Genomic DNA, 27,965 nt, shown 5'->3' with positions numbered 1-27,965 from the left:
TGTCAGCGTGACCCTAATAAGAAGAGTCCTGCCACCAGTTTGTGGTTTTGGAGTGTTCAGTCTTACCCAGATCCTAGCTAAGCTATGGCAAGAAAAAACAGGCTGTTTATGCAGTGAGCAGTGTGTGCCATGCAGCTGATATTGGGGACATGGATGGTGGGTGAGATGAGCTTGGGGAATGGCAGGCTGCTCTCAGAAGGGTTCACTACAGAAGAGTCAGGCTTGGGTTGTTTGTCATGGAGGTGTGCATGGTGACAGGAATGAGGACAAAGGGGTGAGGTTTGAGAAATCGCTCCTACAGCAGGAGAGATGGTTACCTTGTGCCATTTGGAAAGCATGTTGTGACACCAGAGGGGTTGCAGTGTGTGTAGGATCTCACTCCTATTTGGATGGTGGCTGTTGGATCTTTGGATACACAATGGGAATCTGGAAGTGATTGGGGGACTGTGGGCTTGTTTTGGGTGGCTGGTGGAGCTGTCCTGAGTAGTAGTAGGATATCTGACTCATCTGATGATGATTTATTTGTATTACCATAGTGCCTAGGAGCCCCAGTCAAAGATCAGTACCCCCTTGTGATAGACTCTATGCAAAAAGTTCCTGCCCCATAGGCTTACAGTGCCACAGCTAGAGGAAGTGAAGGGCTTCTTGCTGTGGGGGAAGTTCCAATGACTCATTGGGCTGATTTCTTAGATCCATGACAGTCTCTCTGGTTCCAGAGACTCATGCTGGGGCAGGAGTGGTGGACCTGCAGCATTTGATCTCGCTTTCCTGAAGTCGGGTTTGGCTGTGCTGGGGGCAGCACAGGATGGAGATGGATCCTTGTACTAACAGCTAGTGAAAATTAGCATGAGGAGATAGAGTCGATTATTGAGGCCTGTTAGTGGTTTCCATTTAGAGGGTAAGATTCTGGTCTACTTCAAACAAGCAGTGATCTAGTAGATTGAGCGTGGGACCAGGAGTCAGCAGAACGAGGTTCCATTCCTGAACTTGCCACAGACCTGCTGGGAGACCTTAGTAAGTCTCATCCTTCCTCTGTATAGATTGTGAACCAGAGACACAATGGTGACGATGATACTTACCCATCCTTGAAAATGCTTTGAGACGGATGGGCACCAAGTGTGATGTCAGGTGGCTCTACACCCTGTGAGGTCCGGCCATGTGACCCTGGTTTTACAAGGTGCTTTGAGATGGATGGGTACCGCATGTGATGTCGGGTGGCTCTACACCCTGTGAGGTCGGGTGGTGTGACCCTTGTTTTACAAGGTGCTCTGAGACGGATGGGTATCACATGTAATGTCGGGTGGCACTACACCCTGTGAGGTCGGGCGATGTGACCCTGGTTTTACAAAGTGCTTTGAGACGGATGGGTACCAAGTGTTGTCGGGTGGTGTCAGGGTTCTCTCTCCACTCTGAACTCTGGGGTACAGATGTGGGGACCCGCATGAAAACCCCCCTACGCTTATTTTTACCAGCTTAGGTTAAAAACTTTCCCAAGAAACAAATTTCACCTTGTCTTTGAACAGTATGCTGCCACCACAAAGTGATTTAGACAAAGAACAGAGAAAGGACCACTTGGAGTTCCTATTTCCCCAAAATACCCCCCAAGCCCTTACACCCCCTTTCCTGGGGAGGCTTGAGAATAAACAAGATGAGCACAAACCAGTTTGGATTTTTAAGACCCAAAAAACCCAATCAGATTCTTAAAAACAGAGCTTTATTAGAAGAACAAAAAAAGATAAGAGAACAACTCTGTAAGATCAGAATGGAAGATAATCTTACAGGCAGTCAGATTCAAAACATAGAGAATCCCTCTAGGCAAAACCTTAAGTTACAAAAAGACACAAAAACAGGAATACACATTTCCTCCAGCACCGTGAATTTCACAAGCCAAAACAAAGAAAACCTAATACATTTTCTAGCTAGATTACTTACTAACTTTACAGGAGTTGGAGGGATCTGTTCCAGGCAAAGGTATCACACAGACAGACAAAAGCCTTTTCCCCCACTCCAGATTTGAAAGTATCTTGTCCCCTCATTGGTCATTTGGGCCAGGTGCCAGCCAGGTTACTTGAGCTTCTTAACCCTTACAAGGTGCTTTGAGACGGATGGGTATCAAGTGTGATGTTGGGTAGCACTACACCCTGTGAGGTTGGGGCGTGTGACCCTGGTTTTACAAGGTGCCCACAGAGAAGAAGCCCAAGGTCACACAGGAAGTCTGCTGCAGAGCTTGGAATAGAATCAGATTGCTTGAACTCCTTACCCCTCCTGCCCTGATTCCCATTTATTTTTCTTCATACCTGAAGCAGCAGGCTCCTTGCTTTCCCAGTTAGTGGCCAAGCTAAGGTCTTCGATGAAAGTTGGATGTGTTGAGCTCAGTTTAGATGAGGCAGGGGAAATGCTGCTGAATGGGGGAATGCTGGAGGAAGGGTGGGGCTGCTACCTCTTCTGATGGAGGTATGCTTATCATTGACCTTTATGGGCCAAGCTATTGAGATCATATTGGAGCCATTGCTGGTCCTAAGCACTTAGATAAAAATAGGTGCTTGCAGTGCCCTTTGCCATGTGCAGCTAGGCCATAGGCTCTCCTTTTGTGAACCCACTGTCATATATGCCTCTGTCAGTGCCATTGTTCCCTAACTCATAGTTTCCTGTGCTGTTAGATCACAATTCCTAGAGAGGACAGCTCACTTATTTACCAGATCAGTGGTCAGGGTCACCAGTGTTATCAGTTGTTGGCTGTGTGTGTGTGTACTCTGTGTGTGCAATACCAGCACTGGCCAGTTAGCCTGTACAGCAGGCTCCAACTGAACTGCCCAATAACCACAGACCCATCTCATAGCAAAGGCACTCAGTCAGGTTTATTACAGACGAAGCGCGGTGCTAACGTTCGGGCTCAATGGTTACAGGTACACTTAACACCTGTATGCCTGTGACAATGGACCAGCTCAGTCAGTGGTGGGACTTTCCACTGCCCCCTAGGCCAGATGAAGGGTTAAAGCGAGGTATCCCAACATTTATAGACTTGCATAAACAACTTACATATCACCTTATGTGTTTCATGACATGTTTGTTACCTCCCCTTGTACTTTCCTCCTGATGTTTCAGACAAAACATCCCTGTTCACCACCTGTCTTTTACTTTTACTCTAATGTTTTAGACAAAATATCAGTATTCATCACTTTTGTCATGTGCTACATTAGGGTGTTATTGCGCTGGCCTGATGGAATGTGTTTACATATTCAGTAAAAAGAAAAGAAGTACTTGTGGCACCTTAGAGACTAACACATTTATTTGAGCATAAGCTTTTGTGAGCTACATCATCAGATGCGTGAACTGTAGCTCACGAAAGCTTATGCTCAAATAAATTTGTTAGTCTCTAAGGTGCCACAAGTACTTCTTTTCTTTTTGCGAATACAGACTAACACAGCTGCTACTCTGAAACCTACATATTTTTATCAATACTAGCAGCACTGGTGCCGAGTTTGTGTGCCGGTCACTGGCTTGCAGGGGAGCATCTGTGTTTGACAGGGCCTGACTGTAGCTCAGAGCATAACTTTGGCTGACTTTGGATCAGTCCTCAGGCCTTGCACCAGGCCCATGCTTTAGGCTCTCTCCTTCTACTCCAGGCTGAAGTGCTGAAATATACTTTACTTTGATTTGCTCTAGATGACCACTTGGAAGCTTCTGTTAATGCAGAATGTGGTCATCCGTTTGTTTAGCAGGACAAGCAAATGTGAGAATGTAACACCAGCCATCAAGGTCTACACTAGCTTCCCATGCACTTCCAGATGTAATGCAAGGTATTCGTTTATCCACAGAGCCCTAGGGGGCTTAGGACCAGACTAACCCCTGGACCAAATCACCCTCTCTACTTGATAGCAACAATAATTCTTAGTGGGAATGCTCTTGTTGTCTGGCCCCAGAGGTGAAGTTTTATTTTGGTATTCTTGGTGAAGGGCTTCCATCTCTTGTGGGGTGAATTCCTGGTCCCACTGGAAGTCTACAGCAACACAACCATTGACTTCACCCATGGTCTGCAAAGCCTGAGCTGGGTGATATATACCACAAGATGAAATATTCTGTGTAGGATTTTAGCTGTTCGATTGTTATTTCTGCTAGGCAGGAGTCATGTGAGTTCTCTCTGGAGTTGAATGATTTTTTGAGGCCATCTTAGAATCATAGAATATCAGGGTTGAAAGGGACCTCAGGAGGTCATCAAGTCCAACCCCCTGCTCAAAGCAGGACCAATCCCCAGTTTTTGCCCCAGATCCCTAAATGGCCCCCCCAAGGATTGAGCTGACAACCCTGGGTTTAGCAGGCCAATGCTCAAACGACTGAGCTATCCCTCCCCTTTATCTGGCCATTAGCAATATTTCATTTAGCTTTTGTCTTAGTGCTTAGGTACAAGTGATTGTAGGTGCTTTGCAAAAAATCTGAAGTTCATTTTAAAATCTATCTGCCAAGAGAGTGTGGTGGAGGGAGGTTGAGCACTTGCTAAGGGGCTAGGAAATGCCCCCATAGCCCACTTGCTTTCCATGTGCACTTTCCTGAATGAGCTGCTGCCCCTCCCTAGGACACTGCTCTCCCCACATCCACTGCCTCTCTCCCTTTCCAGCCCCGGCCAGTGTTAAACACTTAGACCCATGAGGATCTGGGGACAGCACAGCAGCCAACAGTTAGAGACCGGACAGTTTGCACCTCCTGGACTTCATACACTGACAGGCTTATGCAGAGCTTGCAGCTCTGCCAGGGAGGCACGTTCTGGAGCAAGCTGCGCCCTCTCTGTTGCCTGACTGCGCCTCTCTGTACCTGCTCCATTGCACGTCAGTGAGCAATTTGCTGCTGGTGCTGTGTGCCCTGCACTAGAGCTAGACTAGAGCCGTGCATGATGCAGGGTGGCGTCTTGTTGTTACAAATGTTAGGCAGAGCCGCAGCTGTGATTTTCAAACTCTGCTGATGTGGCCCAATCCAAATAGGATTATAGTGGGATTCTGGAAGGTCCTTTTCCAGCCTGCCAAGGGGGACGCATTTCAACTCTCTGCCTCAAACCAGGAATTCTGTTCATGGGGTCTCTAAGTTGGGGCTGGGCCTTGCTACTGCCTCTCTTCACAGAAGGGGATGAACTGCTTTGGCTCAAACTTTCAGCAAAAAGAAATGCCTCTGAGTAGAGACTAGCCCTAGAACATGTCATCCCGGAAGGGTGAGAAAGGTGTCAGATCCAACCGAGAGGTCCTTTCACAGAACTGCCTCAGCCATTAGCTGTGCACTGTCATGTAACTGGGGCAGTTGGTCCCTGTTTGGAAGGTCCCTTTGGAGATGAGGCGCAGGATTTGGAAGGGGTGGTCACAGTTAGCTCTCGTCCCTTTTTACGCATTGCAGCCTGAGTGGCTCTACGTGGCAGCATGTTTGGCAAATGCTAACTGGGCCCCACACTTGCTGTGTAAACTAAGGAAGGCAGCAATCCTTTGATCATAGAAGGAGGTGGCTGGGGGACCAGTGTATTTCCCAGCAGGCTCTGCAGGTACTTCACCACCTCCATGTCCCCTTACCACGCAACCACATCACATTGACTCCTGCCTTCTCCAGTGCTCTGCCATTAGTAGAGCAGTAGCTGCGCACCAGCAAAATGGTTTTGCGGTTCCCCAATTCCCCAGTCTGGCTGCAAGTGGCCTGGATTATTCCTGGAAGCATGAGCCGGGCAGTGGGGAAGAGAGATACAGAAAGGTCAGGAGACAGACAGAGAGAGCTGGTGAGGGAATCCTGGATATATGAGGAAGTTGGGGAGGTGAGAGAAAAGGTGGCACCTTCTCACCAGGTTCAGCTGAGTTGCCTTTCCAGCCACCCAGCTGGACCCTACAAATGTCCTTCCCCCATTTAAGATACCCACTGAGACCTAATGCTTTCATCTGCCCAGAAATAGCAGATAAACTGTTCTGATTTGGGGTTTCATCCTGGATTTTCAGTCTCACAGATGTCTGTTTTGTTTCTGTTCCTCAGGGTCCAGCTGGCAGGACCTCAGGACTGACCTGATCACACCTAGGACCATGGTGGCTGCTTTTGACTACAACCCTCGGGAGAGCTCTCCAAATGTGGATGTGGAGGTAACCAGCACCAGTCACTTCCTGCCTGAGGCTTACTTCTCTTTCTCTCTCTCCCTCTGGTTTGCCTTCTTATGCTGGATCCCTTTGGCCTGAACTTGCATCATCCTCTTTCTCAGTGCTTGTGAAAGTCTGGGAATAATAGCCTTGGAGACAGAAGTCTTCCCTTTATCCACAAAATGAGGCCTGTTTGTGAGCATTGTATGTGTCTAACCATTTCCTTCCCAGAGCTGGGATCTCCTAACCACATCCTTAGTGTGCTTCGTTTTAGGCTGAGCTGACATTTACTGCTGGAGATGTTATCACAGTGTTTGGGTCCATGGATGATGATGGATTCTATTACGTAAGTACTGGGTCCAGAGGGTCTGAGAGACATGCAGCTTGAAGGTCTACTCCCAATCAACTGTCAAAATAGGAGAGACTAGGAAACAAAATGGAGGGTTGTCATCAGGGACTGTCCTAAACACAATGAATTCCAACCTTTGGTTTCTTACATAAACAATCCCAATTCGACACATTCCAGCTGGGGTATTTTTTCTGCATTTTATCTTTAAGCCATTCTCTCTCTGTCCAGCCCCTGGAGGAGGGGAGCCCCTCCCCTCCTTTCATTCTCCTTGTTCCTTTCTTGGCATAACCCTAATACAGTTGTTGCCAAGCTGGAATCTATGTACTGTGCACATTGTGCCCATGAACAGTGCTCAGCAAGCTACATGACATCTGCTGCGGGCTGAGTTGTCATCAAAGAACTGCCATTTCATTCCGGCCGTTTCTATTTCTCTGTCCGTTCCTTGTTTTCTTCATACGTGCCATGACCTAGTTTAATCACAAGTGATACGTTTGCTGGGAGCCTGGAGGGCTTGGGAGGGACCCGGGGGCCTGGTTCAGATCCAGTTAGGTTGGCAGTAACTGAAAGCTGGTGATGTCCACAGGCTCTGTAGTGGCTTACGTGAAATGAATTGGTTCTTTCAGTCTGGTTCCCAGGTAGGGGACATCCCAAAGAAACTCCTTTGCACTGATGGCATAAAGGGGTGGTCTGAACTCGGAGCCTGAGAACTGAATGTGTCCTGGAAGCTAAGCTCCCTCTCTGTGGGAGAGATGGCTCCTGCAGTCAAGAAAGCTGAGCAGGCCGTGCGGGGGGATTGTGCCGTGGCTGCCCATGATGTACTGCTCAAACCAGCACCCCACCAGACATGGAGCAGCTCAGCTATTCGGGTGGTGCAAGCAGCTCTGGGTGTTACCAGTCTGTTCTTGGTACAAAATCAAACCCATTCATTTCAGTTAAGCATACTGAGTGACCACAGTGTACTTGCCTATGGTATCATTTACACAGGAACTTGGGAATTACCAGACACTCCTGATGTTGTCAAAGTTTCACTGTAGCAACAGTGTGTCACAGACATTTTCTACGAAATGCAAACTCTCTGACTGGTGAGAAAAGAAAGTCCCCTCATAAAAGACACATTTAATTTAATTCTCTCCCAGGGCTATTACAGGTGCCCAGGAATCTTCCAGGGTGTTTGCAAGGAATTGGATATTTATGTTACACGGTGTTGAGCCAAGATCCCAAGATGCCTACAAGATTCTGTTTTCACATTTAGTTCTGCACTCCATTTACTATGGGCTCTATATTCCTGGGATCCTGTTGGATAAAGTATCTTTGCACCTGTTGTTATTCAGAGACGCTTTAGTTAAACCCACAATGCCAAATAGAATCAAAAGGATTAAGAAAGTCACCAGAACAGGCAAATCTTTGTTTCTCTGAAGTCAGTTGCTATTTGTCCAGGTGTCAGTGTGCTCTGTAGTTTTATGATGATCGGTGTCTAGCTATCCATCAGGCTCAATTGTTTGTTCCTTTACTCTGCTCCTCACACCGACCTGTTCTTGTAGTGAGAGTGGAACGGGTGTCGGCAGATCTGCCCACACCACCCCCAGCACAATACTAATGACCGGAATCCCTCGCCCCTACATAGTGCTTTTCATCATCCTCACCCTTTATATTTCCAGGAGCCCCACTTGTTGCCCAGGACCTCATTGTGCTAGCACTCTACAAACACAGAACAAAGAGATAGTCCCAGCCCCAGAGTTTAGCTCTCCAAGTGCTTTACAATGGAGAGCAGGACCATTATCCTTGATGTAGAAATGGGGAAACTGAAGCACAGGGAGGGGATATGACTTGCATAAGGTCACCCAGCAATCCAGAGCCAGGAACAGAACCCAGGTTCTGTCCTCTGAGCCGCACTGCCTGTGGGAGCAAGGCAGGCCATGTTTCCTGATGACCTTAGCTGGGTTTAGCCACAGGCTGCAGTCGGGTTGTCTGCTTCGTTTCTCAAGTCAGTCTTTCTTAGTGGCGCACTAAGAACGGCTCCTCTGACCTTGCAGGGGGAGTTAAACAGACAGAGAGGCCTTGTCCCGTCTAACTTCCTGGAAGCTGTCTCTCTGGATCGAGGAATGACTGAGCGGCTTCATTTGGAAGACAAAGACACATGTGCAATGAGTGCCAAGAGTCAGGTAAGGTGACATGGTAGCTGATCAGTGCAGAGGACTCTTGGGACAGAAACTGTTGTTACCATCTCCATATAAAAGGACTTTCAATAGTTGAGAAATGGGAGAGAGACAAAACTTAAAAGCTGACCAGAGGTCTGGAGTGGAGGGCATGAGTGCATCTCACCCCATCTTCTGCAACCACTCAGATCACTGCACTTTGCCTAGGGGGTTTTATCACACAGGAGCAGCTCAAATGTTTGCAGGGAAATATTAGGGCCACTTGTTAAAGGATGGGAGAAACCCCTAGGCAAGACAATGCTTTGAGGACTTGCTCCCTCACTGCTGCACAGTGGTGAGTGTGACACACCCGAAAACCCACTGGGGACATCCCCACACCCACCTCTGTGAAAAGGATGTAAGGCCATGAGAGCGCCTCTCAAACCCAGGAAACTCACAGCCAGAAAATCCTGAGTTACCCACTCCATCCCCTGCTTCCTGGCACAACCAGCCTGCTCTCCCCAAAGCAGACCCCATTCTGTGCTGCCTTACCCACTCTGCAAAGCCCGTAACCACAGTGATTGCCAGGGGAAATCAATGCCCAGTTGGGCCCTAATTCTCAAATGGATCTCTTGGCGCCGTCAGCTACCTTCAGGGAATTACCTCCATAGCTCCCTACCCACTGAGTCACAGAGATGTCAGAGCTGTCCATTAGCCACAGGCCTAATCTGGCACCAAGCCTCGGTCTGTGAACAGGCACATATCCCTGACTGCCCCAGTTCCTGGGATTTTCTGCCTCTTAAAAGAAGCTGGAACTATTGGTGTCACCCTAACTAAATCCTTCCTGGATTTCCTGTCTCCTGTTATTCCTGCACCAGCCCTCCCAGCTCCTGACCTCCTCCCTCCCTCTCCCTCACACTCAGCCACCCCCTGCTCATTTGCCTTTGCCTTCAAACACACTAGAGTCTCCACAAGCCTCCTTCCCCAGCTACTGCACCAGCTCCCTCATTTCCATGACTTCATGTTCTGTAGTGTGTCTGCTACAGGGCCTTGATCTCCGCCCCATTCAGGGAAGGTGCTGTGCCTGCTCTGCAGACCAATCAAATACAATTAGGCTAAAGTGCCCCGTCTTCTAAAGCCAGCCCAGAGCTGGGCCAGCTGAGCCACCGGTCATGGACGTTCAGGTTCCTTTGACCCCGATTTGAAGAGCTTGTCTGCATGGGCAACTTTTACTAGTTGTAACAGTTCAATTGCACAGGTATCCTTAGAGAGCTGTAGTTACACTAGTACCACTCCCCTTTGGACACTCTTATTCCAGAATAAGAGAGGCTTTTTCAGTTTAGTTTAAAGCGCTTCCAAAGTGACAAAAGGTATACTGAAAATACCCACTCTGGTACTGGAGTTCTAATAAATTTGTTAGTCTCTAAGGTGCCACAAGTACTCCTTTTCTTGGTGCCCACAAGGGGGCTCCGCTAGCTAACTATATCAGTGTAAATTCACAGTACAACTTCCCTGCCTAGATGAGCCCTTAATCTCTGCATTCCCCAATGTGTGAATGGACACTGATTAGGGTAGAGGGCTCTGCATAGCTCCCTTAAACAGATGTCCACATGCATCAAAGCATACTAATACCAATTAAGGTCCAACTGTTTTTAATGGCTCTGGATGTATGTGGTTTGGCACATGGTTCCAAGGCTGGGGTAGGTGGAGGCTGTGTATGTGGGGAATCAGTTGTTAGTGATTGAACTTATTACATTCCAGCAGGATTTAACTGGTAACAGGCTGCCTGCTGTACACGGACATGCCTCCCATGTCTACCCATTCCAGTTCCTCCCTGACATATATTCCTCCCAAATGTACCTTTATTACCAGTATTTACCTTTGTTCCCCTCAAGGGCTGATGTCAGCTCACTTTTATATAAAGCTCCATACATTTTTGAGAAAGTTACACCAACATCCTTCCCAGTTCCCTGCTGTGTTTATTAACATGAACATGGAGTATGACCCTTTTTGAGGTCAGGACACCGTGTGCTAAGAACTGTGTATAAATATACAAAGACATGGTCCCTACCTTGAAGAGTTTATGTTCTCCAGGTGTTTCTCATTTGAATCTTTGTCACACATTGTATAGCTTGAGTGAGTGATTACAGAGGGGAACTAGGAATAGGACACTGAATTCTGTACTTGGCTCTGTTTCTGATTCCTTGTGACCTGGTACTAGTCACTTCACCTCTCTGTGTCAGCTCCTCCGTGTGTGGGTATAAATTCTGATCATGGTGTAAATGCCTAGATAGGTACAACAGAATGACCACCTTCCTCCCATAGTTTGTTTCTTATGAGGCTAATTAATGAATGCACTTGAATTGCCCCAGGATCTTCCAATTAAAGGAACTAGAGTATGAACATGTATGAACGCAAAGGCCTGCATAACGAAAGTTTGACTCTTGGTGGTTGAGAACTTGAATCCTGAAGCTGCTTATGGCTGCCTGCCACATTCAGTGATGTCACAGACAGGTAGCTGTGACCTCACCTTGACTTGCATGGTAGAGACTCCACTGAAGGAGGAGCTAATTAGAAAGCTCACCAATGGAAAGAGGACATTTGGCAAGAGTCTGACTGGAGGCCCTGATGGATTAATAGTAATGACCCCGGTTGTCGTCCTTTGGCTGTGAAGTGTTAGCGACAGGGTTTGTCTCACTACCCTAGTGTTCCCTTAGCATTGTCTCTGCAGCGTGCCAACCTCTCACGAAACTCAGAATTTGTATATCCTGACTGTTGTGTCTGTAACAAAGCAACATGGCATCGGATTGAAAGGGCATTGCTGGGAAGCTCCTGGCAGTGACTGTCTTTACACACTCCCCTAAATTACCAGAAGAAATATACCAGTAAAGCCTCATTCCAGGACCCTTGAGCTGCATTCTTACTCCTATTACATATTACAGCCTCGCCAAGCCCCTTCCTCCCCACCCCCATGGTATTGCGTCATTAAAATTAAATAGCAAGCACCAAAAGGCAGGAAAGGTAGAAGTGAAGGTTCTCCTAGTAGCATTGAGCTGCCTACATTGCATGTATTCTCTGGGTTCAATCCTGTTGTGAATCAATATAGTTTCATCGACATCAACCCAACTACATCTGGGGGAACTGAGGATTGACCATAACCAGCTAGCATATTTTTACAGGCCTACTCTCATGTTGGTTAAAAAGTGTTAGCTAGCGTGGCTTTAAACACAGCCTATTTGCTGAGGCTAGGCCTGGCCAGGGAAAGGGATTGGTTGCTGAGGAGAGTGGAGTTCTCACATTTGCTGCTACTTGTGTTTGGCTGGGGACCTTTTCCCTCAAAGCTGGGTCAGCAGGGCAGCAGAGCTGAAAAAGCAGCAGAGAGGTGGCAGAAGTGAGAGAGCATCATTGGAATCTTTTGGAAGATTGGGGATGAAATTCCTCCTGCCAGATTGCCTAGCTGCAGCCTCTGAGCCATTCTGCCTGCTAGGGCAGGGTCACCGGACAACGTGATGTCACAACAAAGCTGTGAGCTTCATTAGGCCCTACTCAGATCTTAGCAGGAGCTCACTCATAAGTGATTTTCCAATTGCTTATAATTTTCTGGATTAAGCTTTCCCCCCACACCAAGCAGGGGCCCAGCACCTCAGTGAGGATGATTTCCATACAAAGCAGAGGAATGAGGATGAGTTATGTGAATCACTGGTGACTAAACAATTCGTACAATTCTGGGAACATGGGGGATATTTTTAACTCTCCAATAACTGAAAGAGATTAAGGGATTTTGCTTAAACTTTCACACAAATGTCACTTCTGGACTCAGGCTAAGCACTGAAAACTCAACCCCAAAGGGAAACTCCCTGAGAAGTCCTGAGCATGTGAAAACAGGATGCCACAGCGAAAATTCCATGGTAACGTCAATGATAGTTGTTGCTATCAAGGGACTGCTCTAACGGGTGTACTTTGCATCAGTAATATGCCAATTCTGTCAAAGACTGAAGTTTGTAAAGCACCTTTAGAAAGTATTCCATTCTAATTTATTTCATCTATTTATTTCTGCCCATATTATATACCCCTGGCGGTTATATTCTTCAGAGAATGAGGAAAAGAAGAGTCCAGTGATAGATAAGAATGATACACAGAGAGAGAGAGCAACCATGTAAGTGTATGGGAGAAGGTCGCCTTAATCACCTGCCTGACCCAGTACCTTAGCCTGCCATGCAGCCAGACTTCTCCCCTTCCCCTGCTTTGGAGTGACTGGCTGCATGAGGCTCATTACAAAAGAGAAGCCATGCTGTAAAGTACAGTTGTTTGGAACAATTATCTGGTGGTTTTGGGGATTGTGCTATGATTTCTTAGAAATAACAGATAAAAAGGGCCTGCTTTGTCCTTCAGACTGGCCCCAGCTAGGGCAAAGTTATTCTCTTCACAGTAGTTTATGGTGCTTTATCCAGACTGGGTGTAGCTGTCCCATGTGATGGGGCTCCTACCTCAGCCTGCAAGCTAATTGTTTCCCATATTCAGCCTGCATTTTCCTTTGCTTAGTTTTCTCCCATTCCTCCTCACTGTGTTCCCTGGGGCTCCTGTAAACAATCCAAAGACTAGTAAATTGACTAAATAAGTCATGGGGGTGGTGCTAGTCCCTAAAATTAACCCCGGTGGATAATTGTTCTGTTTGATAGCACTCACAGAAAGGATTGTATCCAGGCGGCTGTGTGGTGTGACTTCCTGCACTCCACCACTTGAAAGGTTCAGGGGGAGCAGATTTATTGTGTTTTTCCTTTTTAACATTTGATTTATCATTTCAGAAAAAACTCATGAGTAACAAAGAAGAGAAAAGACTAACATGATTGTTCAATTTTGCAACACTAACACTATTCACCAAGATGTTTCCAGAGTCATTTTTCTTCATTTCTTTTCTTGGAGAAATATCCAGAACTTGAATTTCCATTTGTTACTTACCAGTTGAGTCTACTGCCTTTATGTAACTTAGAGGGGAGTGTGTGTACATGTATGCCTGTGAGTGTGTGTCATTCACCAGAGATGGCAATCTGAAGGACTTGTGTCCACAAGGACAGTTAGTCATGTCCTTCTAACTGATGGAGATTTGATATGTGAATTGATATATTAGTACTGTTGTTATAACCAATTGTCTTTCAGCCCTAGATGGGGAGAAGACTTCCAACAGTAGAGGGTCTTTAATTTATAATTTAATGGACAAGGGCAGAACAAGATCTAACGGTTGGAAGCTGAGGTTAGACAAATTCTGGTTGGGAATAAGATGCCAGTGTTTTACACTGAGAGTGTGAACCATTAGGACAAGTTACTCATGGATGTGGTGGATGGTCCATCATTTGGAGTCTTTACATGAAGACTGGATGTTTTTCTAAAAATATATGCTGTAGTGCAACCAAGTGTGTCAGGTTTGACAGGGAGATGCTCTCTGGCCTGTGTTGTGCAGGAGGTCACACTACATTAACATAATGGTCCCTTGTGGCCTTCAAGTCTATTAAATCCATGAACAGCAACAAGCCCCTGGTGATCTGGGATCTGGAAAGCAACATTGTAGTCACTGTGCTTGCTGTTAACTCATTGGATTTGGGAACAGACATGCATTTTGCATCAGTACCAAACCAGATTTCTCTAAAAGGTTCATTTAGCTCTTTCTCAGGAATACTGATTCCACTTTTGTCACCACTCTGCTAAATAATGGCCTCTTTTCATGTAACACACCCCACCCCACAAGATGTTCAGGAGATCTGGCTCCCTAGAAGTGGTGTTTCAGCTCATCTTATACCTATAATTTGTTCTTCTTGGAAATGAATGAAGTGTCTGGAATAACTAGAGGTGAATTTAACTCTAAAGAAAAAGAGACCGTAGACAACTGCCTTTCCTGTTAACTGCTCCTGAATGGCACAGAGTGGCTCAGCAGTGGGGTAATGCAGGGATGCTATGTCTGTTATTTCAACACAGGAAACAGGCTCAAGACTGCCAACCATATGAGCCTCCATTTCTGCTTTAGGCAGCACCTGCAACCTTTTTTTGTAACATGCTCCTGGTAGCAAAGCGTTCCCATGCCCAAGTCCCCAAGTGACACTAGACAACAGCATTATATGATGCTTGTCTCCAGAGACAGCCTCTGTGCTCTTTGCTAATACCCCTCCCTAGGCAGAACATCATGCTGTCTATATCACTGACTCATGCTCTTCTCAACAGAGCATTCTGTTAGCCAGACACTTCTAGCCCTCAATTCATGAAACCACTTTTGCCTGTGCTTAACTCCCATTGACTCCTATGGAACCTAAACTCAGACTTGGTACTGTCCTGAATAGCGATGCTTTCCTGACCAAAGCTTCTAGTGATGCTGTTTGAGAACAGCGTGCTGGTGATTGCCCATCTCTTTGCCCCTGCCTGCAAGGCTGCTCTTTGGATGATTATGCTGTAGTGAGTACAATTGGAAGCTGGAAGAATGATTCTCAGACCTGGCAAGTCATTGTCAATGTTCAGTACCCATTCAGGAGCCATAGAAAGGGCAGAGGAGGGCAAAGGCTGTTTTGTTGTGATAGGGTCCACAATACATTAGCAGCCCAGGATGGCTAAGGTCATGGCTGAGCTGGAAAGCTTCATGATTTTGTAAGCAAGTAGGTTTTAAGTGAAGTGAAGCTTGGGGTACACAAGACAAATCAGACTCCTAAAAGGGGTACGGTAGTCTGGAAAGGTTGAGAACCACTGCCTTAGAGTATATCTACACTGCAGCATAACCCTGGGCTTAGACTCAGAGTTGAGCCCAAGCCCCCCTTCCATCTACACACAAATGTCTTAGGCTCAGACTCAGGATCCTAGGACCCTGAGAGGGTGGAGGGTTCAAGCTTGAGTCAAGCTGGGACCTAGGGTCAAGCCCCATCTTTCTGCAGTGTAGATGCAGACCACCGGCCTCCCCCCACCCACCCAGATTCGGGTTCTGGGAGTCTGCCAAAAGTATTCCATAATCCCATAGGCCAACTTCCTTTGTTCTCTCTCTCCCAAGAATTGCCAGTTGACTCCAGAGAAATGGAAGCAACTCCCCCTTGTTGTATTACAGCAGCTCAGGAAGTCAGAGTTTAACCCTTCCATTTTATTCTCACCGTCAAGCTCCAAATACATCTTCAGAGAGCCTCTTGTGTTTGAAATGGACACTGACCAGACGCAGTCCTTTGCAAAGCATGCTGCTTCATGCTTGTGGGAACACCGCTAGATTTGGGGAATCTCTGCTGTGCGGCCAGCAAATGCTGGAAAGTTACTGGACCAGTGACCAGGGCAGGGAGCGGACTAAGCAGCTCAGGACTGAGGACAGGGAAAACAGGGACCAGAACAGCACCGTGGGCAACTTGCCGACACCATTTTATGAGGCATTTAACTGGGTGCTGGGCACTGTGCCAAGCACGGAGCGAGCCAGGGGGCTGATGGCAGCCAGCGCAAAGCTGGCACTGGTCCCAGAGGAGGCTTTGGAGCAAAAGCAGCTGCAATACAACCTGGGCTGTACTCAGAGAAGCTTTTTGATGCCACAGGAGGAACCACCGTGGCACCTGCAGCTGAAATAGAAGAGACAGAAGCCGTCCTGGAGCCTGATAAGTTTCTGGCTCCATGTTAATGTCTATTAATATAGGAACGGGAGGGATTTCTATTCTGTGAACTAATGCAGAAGTTATTACTAGCCCTGGCTATCAGCATGTATCTGCTAATGGCAGATAGTATGTCTGCACCTTGGTGTCTCCCAGCAACCCCCGCTCTACCCTGCCATGTGGAATTCAAAATGGTGACCACAAAGTGCAGACAGTAAAAAATACCTTGAAAAGTGAATTTCTATTGGAAAGGTGCACAGTTTTACTAGTGCTTTCCTGTTCCTTGAAAATAATAAACTTCCATTGCTATCCCTGTAAGCACACAGCTCTGTAACCACTCAGTGGTGTAACGAGCCACTTGAAAACAGCCAAAGGGAGGAGTGTGGAAAAATGTTCCATTTACAAATCTAGTCCATTTCAGTTTAAGGGAATCCATGCAGTCCTGGGGTTTGAAATTTTCTCCAAGGAGCGGGATGGCCATGGAGTTCTGTGTGTTTGCATGGAGCCATAACAGGCTAAACTGTGTGGAAGCTAATGCAGCATCCTGTTGATTCCCTCATGAAGCAGGTGGTCAGAGAGAAGGTCGTGTTTTCCCAGGCCATCTCAGTAGCTGACGAGCCCACTTCACTTGTAGATGTGCTGTTCAGTTGCTAGACATTTAAACACTTCAGTGGCAAATACTGCAGGATTCCCATTGGCAACTTGGAGTAACACCTTTCTTTGCCAATTAGGCACCACAAGAACTGTTCTGTCCTCCATAATGTGGAATGGCAGAAATTATAGGAAAACCTTGTGCAGTGTATGGCCACCGATCTCCCCTGCTAACCCAAGTTGTTCTGCAATTTCAAGGGGAAAAAAAGCAGCAGTAATTTTTAACTTACCACTGTCTCTGGACATCTTTCGCTGTAATAAACCAGGCTGTGTCCACGGAGCTTCTGTGGTCTGTAGCATCCCTCTCACAACATACTGAAGTTCAGTTTGGAAAAGTAACATTTTATGTCCTTGCAATTCCACAAGGATTCTTCCTGTGCTCCTGCTGTTTGAGAAGAAAACCCTTGGTGTGTGGTCCTGAGCCAGGCCCCTCTCCTTCTACTGGCTGCAGCACCTCCACAGCTCGCCCACAGTGCAGCAGAAGCCTGGACCAACGAGCCTTCCCAGACCGTTCCATGAGGGAGTGTTTCCATGATGAACTGGTGGCTGAAGTTCTGGGCAGGGTCCACAAGCAGGTCCAGAACCAAGGGCAGAGGGACTTGCAGCGAGAGGCAGGGGAAAGGCTCAGGCTGCCTTTTGAGGACAGGTTTGCAGAGTGGGAGCAGGTACTTTCTTTATAGTTCCTGGACCGGGAATGGTGACTAAGGGAGGAGGACGGAGCTCCTCAGAAAGAACTTTATGAGTGGCTGCTATCGCTAACAGGCTCCTGCTGCATCCTCCACACCAAGGCCTGAGTCCCCTCGGTGGTTCCCCGTGCAGCAGTCCAGAAACAGCTTGGACAACGCCACAGCTGGGTGGCCCATGCAATTGGGCCCAGTGAGCGGTGGGCCAGGGCAACTGTGGCACATACAGCCCTCCATATTGCTCCCCTCCCCCATGGATGCCTCTCTCCATCCTCCCCCCATGCCAAGTGTGCAGCACATGTGGAAGGAAGGGAAGGGGGTATGGAGAGGCAGGGAATATAGAGTTCTAGGGTGTTTCTGTCTTGGACATGGTTTCACTGTTCGCATTTGTTCATGCACTTTGTTCTCTTTTTTAAAGGTTTTGTTGTTGCTGGTATTTCCGTTTGTCAGTGCCACCTGGGCTATGTTTATAAGTAAACCTTTTAATTAAGAAAGTTTATTGCTATCACTGCATCACATCATACTGTGTGTATTTCACACAATAAAGGTAACACATGATCAGGGATAATTGCCAAACATTCTTTATCAATACAGTTAGCTACATCAGTCACCTTACATCAGTGGTTTTCAAACTTTTTTTCTAGGGACCCAGTTGAAGAAAAATTTTGATGCCCTTGACCCAGTGGAGCTGGGGATGAGGAGTTTGGGGTGTGGGAGGGGCTCAGGGATGGGGCAGAGGATTGGGGTGTGGGGCTGAGGGCTGTGGGGTGGGGCTGGGAATGAGGGGTTCAGGGTATGAGAGGGGGCTCTAGGATGTGGCAGGGGGTGAGGGCTCTGGGGTGGGGGTGCAGGCTCTGGGGTGGGGCTGGGGATGAGGAGTTTGGGGTGCAGGCAGGGGTTCTGGGTTGGGGGGGCTCAGAGCTGGCAGGGAATTGGAGTGTGGGGTTAAGGCAGTTCCTGGTCACTGGCACAGCTGGGGTGCAGAGGCAGGTCTTCCCGCCTGTCCTGGCACCATGGACTCCACTGCATCTGAAGTGGCCAGCAGCAAGTCCGTCTCCTAGGCAGAGGCACACAAGTGGTTCCGCGTGGCTCTCACCTGCAGGCACTGCCCTCCCCCCTGTTCCCATTGGCCAGTTTTCAATGGGCGGTGGCAGTGTGCAGAACCCCATGGCCCCCTTTGCCTAGGATGCAGCATGGTGTTGAAACAGGTAGGCACTAGCCCGCCATAGCCGGGCAGCACTGCCGACGGGACTTTTAACATCCCGGTTGGCTATGCTGACCAGAGTGACCCAGTGCCTGGCATGCCATGACCCAGTACTGGGTTGTGACCCAACTTTGAAAAACGCCCTTGCCCCATTTGATATTCAGTCAGGTCATTCATAAGTACATTGCTTGGCAATCAACCCTCTGCAGCTCTGAAACCCTCCACAAGCAATGAATCTCCCCCCCACCTACCCCAAAACATTCATACAGGTACTATTCCCCCTCTTCTGTTGGGCCAGGCAAGCCCACAATGTGGGAGCACAAAGCATCCCTGCCTTCTGGTGCCCAGTACATCTAGCTCCAGCTGTGGGAGCTGCACTTTGTACCTGAGCGTCCCGATTTAGCAGCTTCTCGCTGTCCTAGGCCCATTCAGGGGAAATGGCTCTCCTCTGGCTTCACAAAGGTTGTGAAGGGCACAGCAAGCCTCTGCAATGCACACAGCATTGATGACACTGGCATCCAAATGGGTCTGTAGACATCTCCAATGGGATTTCCGTCTGCCAAACGCACAACCAGCAATCATTCCACACCTGCTGACAGTGTAATTAAACTGTCTTTTGCCAGAGCTCTGAGATCAGAGTATGATTTCATAAGCCAAGGCAAAAGTGGGTACATAGGGTCCCCCAGAATACCTGTGGGGACAGTAACTCCATTCATGACAATGTCATTTGGTGGGAATAGTGTCCCAGCCTGTCCACGAATGCAGACTCCCGATCAGTGAAAAACTCTGGCATCATGACCTTTCCCAGTGCAACCCATGGTGACACTCCTAAATTGCCCTCTGTGGTCCACGAAGGCCTGTATAACAATGGAGTAGAACCCTTTGCTGTTTATGTGCTCCTTGAGGAGGGCAAACTATGAGTACACAAGTCCCATCAACAGCCCCAGCACAGTTTGGAAACTCCATTTTCTCAAAAACTACTTTTCTCAAACAACTACTTCAGGAATATCTGTAATGCCCCCCACCTTGGGGCAAACCACATGTCTGATTGCCTCAGATATCTCCACCACCACTGTACCCACAGTCGGCTTTCCAACTCCAAACTGGTGTGCAATGGACCTGTAGCAGTCTGGGGTAACCAGCTTCCAGATGCTTATAGCAACCTGCTTCTGGAACACCGTGTCCGCCCTCATGTATGTGTCTTCACACTGGAGAGCCGGGGCAAGCTGCTCACAGATCTCTAGAAAAGTAGCTTCCTTCATGCAGAAGTTCTGGACCCACTGCTGGTCATCCCAGGTCTGCAAGACAATGTGGTCCCACCAGTCTGTCCTTGTGGCCCTGCTCCAGAAGTGCCAGTCTATAGAAGGGACATCAGTGGATGTACTGAGTGTAATAAGCAGCATCAGACAGTTTGAGACTTCCATGTCTGTGTCCTTCTCCTCCTCCTCCATCATTAACTCTGTCAGGTGCCTTCAATGTCATAAAACACCACTGAAATGTCCACCAGTGTCTCACAGAAGGTGTGCATGTTTCCTGAAACAGGACTGAAAGTGCAAGTGAGAAAAGTTCTTCAAACAGCACCACCTCCATGTTGCTGGGACTGCACAGACTAAAATGACAGTTGGGCAGAATGCATTGGCGGGTTGTTCAAACTTCCTGTAATGTGTAGGGTAGACAGTCAAGTTTTTCCACAGTGCACCATCAACAAAGGTCTAGAGCGGCCACATTTTGGGAGGGTGCTAGGAAGTCTGGGATACCGTTGGATGGACTCAGATCTGCATGTTGCAATGTGGATGCCAGAGCCCTGAGTTCACGTCCTGGTTAAAGACCTAGAGCTGTAGCCCTTGAGCTCTGGGGTCTCAAACCCAGGTCTGCTAACTCAAGACCCATTGCCACCGGACTTGTGTTGCTGTGTAGACATACTCAGACTGCACTTCATAGAAGCCAGAATGCTAGGCAGGGAACTGCCTATGCTAGCCAGTGAGAGATGCTGTGAGCAGGGTGTGTGCGGTGCCCTTCCCTCTCCTCGATATAGGCACCTGTCTCTGCTAGTGATTCTCAGCTGGGACCCTGCTTTGGAGTTAAGCACCTAAGGTGATTTGTGCAGGAAACTTGGTGCGGGGAGGGAAAGGACGACCTGTCATAATGTTTAGTCCAGTGGCTCAGCTACTCCCCTGGGATTTGGGAGAGCCCCTGAGAAGGAGAAGGGATTTAAACTGGGCTCTGTTACCACTGAGGGGAGTGATCTAACTCTAAATTATGGGATATTCTCATGTGGGGGCTTCACAGCCACTTCTGTTGAAGCTGTTCCACTGTGGATTAAATCATTAGAATCCTTTGGGCGAGAGAGAGCAGGCACAAGCATGAGACTGATTCTGTAGCCTTGTGGTTAGTGTATTCCCTCAGGATGTGGGAGGCCCAGGGTCCAGCTCCATTGCTCCAGTTGCTCTTTAATTATTGATCCAGAGTGAAACCGTTTCAACAGGAGAGAGTGAGGGAGCCCACCCCTCCCCCTATCAGAGTATCCTGTAGCCCAGTGGTTACAGCACTCGTGTGAGAGGTGGCAGATTCCGATTCTAATCCTTCCTCATCAGGTGGAGGGTGGGGACGTGAACTGGAGGTCTTCTGCATCCCAGATGAGTAGCCGAACCACTAGGCTAATAGCTGCGGGGGCCTCCCCTTGCCCCATCCCATTGGTTTGTGTGAACTCCCCTGAGGGGCTGATCTGCTAGGTAGCCTCTAAGCACATTTTGGGTCCCGCATGTAATTTAGGCAGCTGAATACCAAGTGGCAGGCAGCAGTGTATGCCGAGAGGCAGAAACCTAGGCACCAAGGGAGCGTTTTACTTCTGAAACAGAGGCACCAAGTGAATTTAGGCACATTCAGGGTCAATGGGATTTTTGCAAATCACACTGGAGCCTAAATCTGGGATTTTGGACATTTGTGACCCTAGACCAGAGTGATTTAGGAGTCCATGTCTCATTGTCAAAAGCCCTGTACGGGTTTTGGAGTCCATGACTTACAGTGAAACTGGCTGCCAAGACATGGAGGTGCTTTTGAAATGTTACCTTCATAATTTCACTTTGCATGAAGGACTGGAGTTTCCTGCTTGAAGGAAGGGGAATCCCAGCCTGTGAAGGCCTTACTCTTTCTTAGGGGACAAGGTCCAGGAGCCGGAATTGCCCCAAATGGTTGCTATGACTCTGTACATGGCAGTAATGCCCAAAGGTTGAGCCCCATTGTGCTGTGTGCTACAAACCCCATTTGCCTGGATGAAGTTGGGCACCTCTTTGTGATTGCTTGCTGCTTGCACCTTCCTTACTGCTGGAAATTCAGTTGCTTTATGGTCATTTGCTCCAAGGATCCCCTTTATGGCTAGGTCCATGATTAACTCTTCCCTACCCATCAAGTCATACGCAGCTTCCCATAGTTACTATCTGCCGTGGTTGAGCTGTGCTTTGTGCTGAGGGACCCCAAAAATGCTCAGAGTTCCAGTTTGGCCAGCAGCTGCTGTTATGGGAGTATTCTAGCTGTAGCACAGGCTCAGCCAAGCAATTTGCCCCTACATAGGCCCCACATACACCCCTCCCCATCAGGGCCTGGGCTCCCCAGTCTGAGGAGAGGCCTCGTGGCAAACCCTGTGGCCTGAATATTTAGTGGGTAGCTCACAGGCTGATCCCCTCAAGCAGCCAGCCCAGTCCTACTCCAGCATCTTTAGGGCACAGCCTTGAAGACCTGCTTCCCACCACCTCGCCCACAACGCTATGCGCCTGTCACGCAAAGGCAGATGGCCTGCATTGTCTCAAATACTTCAGAGCCTGTGGCATACTCTCATTGTGTAACCCAGAATTTACCAAGGGCTGTGCAAAGTCTGATCTCATGCATGGTCTTGGTGGGAGCTGGGGAGCATTTTAAAGCTGCTAGAAATGGCCTGGCTGAATTTGCTGGGGAAGTGGCCTTTTCCGGAAGAAATGACCAGCTATAGACATGGGCTGTCAGGGTTTTCTCTTACTGTACGGCCTTTCTGTGGAGATGGTGTCACTGCTGGGGGTCTAAACTCTCTCTTTTGTTAACTCTTTTCCTGTTTAGCTGAATTCAGATGGGCCTGGTGAACAGAGGGACCCCTTGCCTAACATTCCTGAAGTGCCACCATCCTGCACTCTCATTTGTGACCCAAGTCCAGACCAAGAATCACTGGAGACTCTTGAATCAAGTGACCTGTCCACTCAGAGTAAAAAGAAGAGACGCTTCTTCTGCAAGGGGAAAAAGCTCTTCAAGAAACTAGGGCCCAGTAAGAAGAACTAGAAAAGGATGTTGCGGATCTCCATAGGCCTGTCTGTGGAGCCCAGACAGGGAGATTTAGGACAAGCCCTCTGCAGCAAACTGACCATCACAGAGTATTGTAATAAGGAAAAGTGAACTTTGATTATTAAAGACTTGCAGTGGCTCCAACCCTAGGCTTCCTTCACCTCATTTTCACATAGAGCCATGCTGCTGTGGGAACTGCACGGTCAGTGTAGCGACTGTCTGGGCAGAGGTAGTGCTCCTACAGCTGGGGCAGTGCTGAAAGGGGCCTAGGAGCTAGGGTGCAGGTACCTTGAAAAGGGGCCGAGGAGCTCGGATGCAGGTACCTCAGAAAGGAGCCTAGGAGCTAGGGCGCAGGTACCTCACAAAGGGGCCTGGGAGCTGGGGTGCAAGTACTTCGCAGTAGTGTGCCCAGATCCAACCAGCTCTCAACAGCACCAACTCCTTGTAAATATTTTAATTTCAAAGAAGATACTATGGCTGTAATTTCACTAACCAGCTCTTCCCACTAAGGCCCGATCCCTTAGGAAGCACTCCTTGTTGTAAGACTGAGACTCCGTTGACTAGTGTGCCCTAGCATTTCTCTGTTCCATTCAGATTAGGCTGTTGGCGACTCTTCCACTCCCTGAAATGAGTGTTTGCACTTGAGAGAACTCCCTGTCAGTCCCTTTTGCTGCCTCTGGGCTGATGAGTTCGACATTTGTATTGTAACCTGTAAATATGCAGCTGTGCCTAGGAGCATCCTTCCGTCTCAGTCATGCTGCACTGTGAGAGTTCACCAAGAAGGAAGGAGTAGATTCTGGGGAGGGCAGAAACTTCTGGAAAATGGGCGGGGGAAGTGATAGGAGGGGGGTGTGAGGGTTGGTACTGAGACTTGGCAGGGAAGGGGAGGGTCAGCCATCTCCAGGCTGGGATGGAGGGTCCTGAGGGCACCTGCCGGTTTCCAGGCCCATTCCAGCCTCTGGGTCACACTCTCACTTCTGCCCCTCTTGCCTCCGGCCCCCCCCCCATCCAGCATGCACAAGTTTACAATGGGTGGCACCACCACAATGTTCCATTGTGAGGTCACTAGTCCCCCCAATCCCCCAGTTGCAACAGCCCTGGAGTCAATGCCACAAAGCATTTTGCAGTAGGGGATACATTAAATAGCTTTGCATCTCCTCATGGCTGCTGGCAGGGTTTAGCAGGAGTCTGCTGGACTAACATTCCTGGCATTTGCAGTTGGTGCATGGCAATTGCAGTCAGCTGGGGATTCCACCTTATTTGACTTGTCTGCTTATTTAACTGTTTTGACTGGATTGTTTCAATGTTTGTGTGATCCTGACTGTGTCTGTCTGGAGAGCGGAACTGGGAACAAAACCCCGCCAGAGAGTTTGCAGCTATTTTCATAAGAGACACCATGCTCCTTGCATTGAGAATGCATCCCTTTCTAAAGCCAAGGAGAGTTTTTAATACATGGTTCTATCCTTTTATGGCAGCGTTTATTCCTTTGCATGTTTCAGGTGGGTATTTGTTTTGAGCAAGGCAGCTATGTTTGGTATTTGAATGACACTCAGGCCAGGCCAGGGGTGTTGGTGATACAGTATGTTTGTATTTAAAATCAAAATTTATTATAATAAAATCTATTTTCACAAAAATACACTTCTTCTACAAAAAAGGGTAAATTCACTACTGCTTATTTTTTCCACCCAACCCCTTTCAAAACAAGAGACAATGGGGTGCAGAGAAAGGTTGTCCAGAGATGCACTTGCCAGCCCTAAAATCAGACCAACTGGCCCTGCCCTGGGTAGAGGACATGCTGAGTTGGACACGATGCTGCAAGTGACTAAAACAACAGTAGGTGAGGTGGGGGAATGGCAATCTGGGAAGCTGCTACATGCAGCATGCAGCATGGATGGGGCATGGCATGAAGGGGGGTGGAGTTCTTTAGTTTTCTTTGCTAATGGCTGTCTGAGCTGTCTGAGTTCATATCGGTGTCACAGCAGAAATGGGTCTCAAGGAGAGACATGAATGAGGAGGGGATGGACTCTTGTGGCTCAGTGTGGGACGGGCATTCCACACATAGGGTCAGTGTGGAGAAAGCATGAAGTGTGAACACAAGTGACTGGGGGACCTGAGGTTGGCATCATGGATTGGAGGGTGGGGTGTGAAGTGACAAGAAACAAGGGCCCAATATGGCAGTTATGTGGCACTTTTGCAGGGGGCGGGTGTTACGTGCAAAGTTTAAACTCAGTGCTGGGCAGGAAGGGAGGCGAATTCTGAAAAGGGGGAGACAGGGTCAGGGCAAGAGGCAAGAACAGTGAAGTCAGCATCAGCACTTGGGGTGGAACTGGAGCAGGGCAGTGTGGATGTTAGGGAACTTCCACTGGTCAGGATGAAGAATGAGGGACCTGAGCAAGATTTGTAGTGGAACTAGGGTGACCAGATAGCAAGTGTGAAAAATCAGGATGGGGTGGGGGGTAATAGGAGCCTATATAAGAAAAAGATCCAAAAATCTGGACTGTCCCTATAAAATCGGGACATCTGGTCACCCTAAGTGGAACAGACAGAAAGGAACAGCAGTTCTTTCTCTTAAAAGGTCTGTGGAGGAAGCATGAGGACCTGGACCCTTTTGGCTACGAGGGATATGGACAAATAGCTGATGGAATCTGAAAACACACATTGGACATCCTCACTCAGAGCCAGCGCCACTGGGGTGCATTGCTACTGGCTCACTCAGGAATGAGCTAGATGCCTTGAGCCTGCACTGCATCCAGCGACTTGTAAATGGGTGCAGGAGGTGTCCAGTGACCTCTGATTTTTTTCATCCATGTGGACAATGAATTTTGTTATGTGTACCATATCGATGTAATGTGTGGATCTGCGCCACCAGGAGAAACAAAAAACCTAGATACAATATATTTGTAAAAAGTTACCATAAGGATAATTACTCCAGCCAGGACAGGTTAGGCATTTTAGAACTCAGACTCAAAGTATTAAACGTAAGCGTACAAGAGAAATAAAAATTATGAAATGCATAGACCAGTCAAAAAGCTAAAACCACACACTTTGAAAGAAATAGCAAGTAACAATAACAACAACAATAATAATATGTTCCAGGACCACCGCTCCCAAAAGAAGGAGGCGGGTGGTGGTGGTCGGGGACTCTTTCCTCAGGGGGACTGAGTCATCTATCTGCCGCCCCGACCGGGAAAACCGAGAAGTCTGCTGCTTGCCAGGAGCTAGGATTCACGATATGACGGAGAGACTGCTGAGACTCATCAACCCTCAGATTGCTACCCCTTCTTGCGTCTCCACGTGGGCACCAATGATACTGCCAAGAATGACCTTGAGCGGATCACTGCAGACTACGTGGCTCTGAGAAGAAGATAAAAGAGTTTGAGGTGCAAGTAGTGTTCCCATCCATCCTCCCCGTGGAAGGAAAAGGCCTGGGTAGTGACCGTCGAATCATGAAAGTCAACGAATGGCTACGCAGGTGGTGTCAGAGAGAAGGCTTTGGATTCTTTGACCACTGGATGGTGTTCCAAGAAGGAGGAGTGCTAGGCAGAGACAGGCTCCACCTAACGAAGAGAGGGAAGAGCATCTTTGCAAGCAGGCTGGCTAACCTAGTGAGGAGGACTTTAAACTAGGTTCACTGGGGGAAGGAGACCAAAGCCCTGAGGTAAGTGGGGAAGTGGGGTACTGGGAGGAAGCACGATTAGGAGCGCGCAAGAGGGGAGGGCTCCTGCCTCATACTGAGAAAGAGGGACGATCAGCGAGTTATCTCAAGTGCCTATACACAAATGCAAGGAGCCTGGGAAAAAAGCAGGGTGAACTGGAAGTCCTGGCACAGTCAAGGAATTATGATGTGATTGGAGTAACAGAGACTTGGTGGGATAACTCTCATGACTGGAGTACTGTCATGGATGGATATAAACTGCTCAGGAAGGACAGGCAATATGATTGCTCAGAGCTCCAGTATGAAACTGCAGAAAAACCTGAGAGTCTCTGTATTAAGTTTAGAAGTGTGAGCAACAAGGGTGATGTCGTGGTGGGAGTCTGCTATAGACCACCAGATCAGGGGGATGAGGTGGGCGAGGCTTTATTCCGGCAACTCACGGAAGTTACTAGATCGCAGGCCCAGGTTCTCATGGGAGACTTCAATCATCCTGATATCTGCTCGGAGAGCAATAGAGCAGTGCACAGACAATCCAGGAAGTTCTTGGAAAGTGTAGGGGACAATTTCCTGGTGCAAGTGCTGGAGGAACCAACTAGGGGCAGAGCTCTTCTTGACCTGCTGCTCACAAACCAGGAAAAATTAGTAAGGAAGCAAAAATGGAGGGGAACCTGGGAGGCAGTGACCATGAGATGGTCAAGTTCAGGATCCTGACACAGGGAAGACAGAGAGCAGAGAATACGGACGCCAGGACTTCAGAAAAGCAGACTTTGACTCCATCAGGGAACTGATGGGCAGGATCCCCTGGGAGAATACACATGAGAGGGAAAGGAGTGCAAGAGAGCTGGCTGTATTTTAAAGAATCCTTATTGAGGTTACAGGGACAAACGATCCTGATGTGTAGAAAGAATAGTAAATATGGCAGGCGACCAGCTTGGCTTAATAGTGAAATCTTTACTGATCTTAAACACAAAAAAGAAGCTTACAAGTAGTGGAAGACTGAACAAATGACCAGTGAAGAGTATAAAAATATTGCTCGGGCATGCAGGAGTGAAATCAGGAAGGCCAAATCACACTTGGAGTTGCAGCTAGCAAGAGTTGTTAAGAGTAACAAGAAGGGTTTCTTCAGGTATGTTAGCAACAAGAAGAAAGTCAAGGAAAGTGTGGGCCCCTTACTGAATGAGGAGGCAATCTAGTGACAGAGGATGTGGAAAAAGCGAATGTACTCAATGCTTTTTTTGCCTCTGTCTTCACGAACAAGTTCTGCTCCCAGACTACTGCACTGGGCAG

General features: G+C 48.1%; 1 protein-coding gene across 17 annotated transcripts in view; it reads left to right on the top strand.

The window, feature by feature from the left end:
- TSPOAP1 (TSPO associated protein 1) overlaps positions 1–24,657 on the top strand; it is a 231,749-nt gene extending 207,092 nt beyond the window's left edge. For 15 of the 17 annotated variants that reach the window (XM_038375869.2, XM_038375875.2, XM_043499391.1 and 12 more), the window contains 4 exons: positions 5,998–6,101; positions 6,370–6,441; positions 8,478–8,606; positions 22,805–24,657. In XM_038375869.2, coding sequence (XP_038231797.1) covers positions 5,998–6,101; positions 6,370–6,441; positions 8,478–8,606; positions 22,805–23,020 — 521 coding nt within the window. In that variant the 3' untranslated portion in view covers positions 23,021–24,657. Of the gene's footprint in view, positions 1–5,997; positions 6,102–6,369; positions 6,442–8,477; positions 8,607–12,671; positions 12,736–17,194; positions 18,077–22,804 lie in introns of those variants that run through there. The other 2 variants (XM_038375870.2, XM_038375871.2) reach the window with 2 other exon arrangements.
- The last annotated feature ends 3,308 nt before the right edge of the window (positions 24,658–27,965 follow it).

The sequence above is a fragment of the Dermochelys coriacea genome, chromosome 17 (genome assembly GCF_009764565.3).
Source record: "Dermochelys coriacea isolate rDerCor1 chromosome 17, rDerCor1.pri.v4, whole genome shotgun sequence".
Lineage (NCBI taxonomy): Eukaryota > Metazoa > Chordata > Testudines > Dermochelyidae > Dermochelys > Dermochelys coriacea.
The sequence above is the reverse complement of the archived record's forward strand: the minus strand, read 5'-3'. Positions and strand labels throughout refer to the sequence as shown.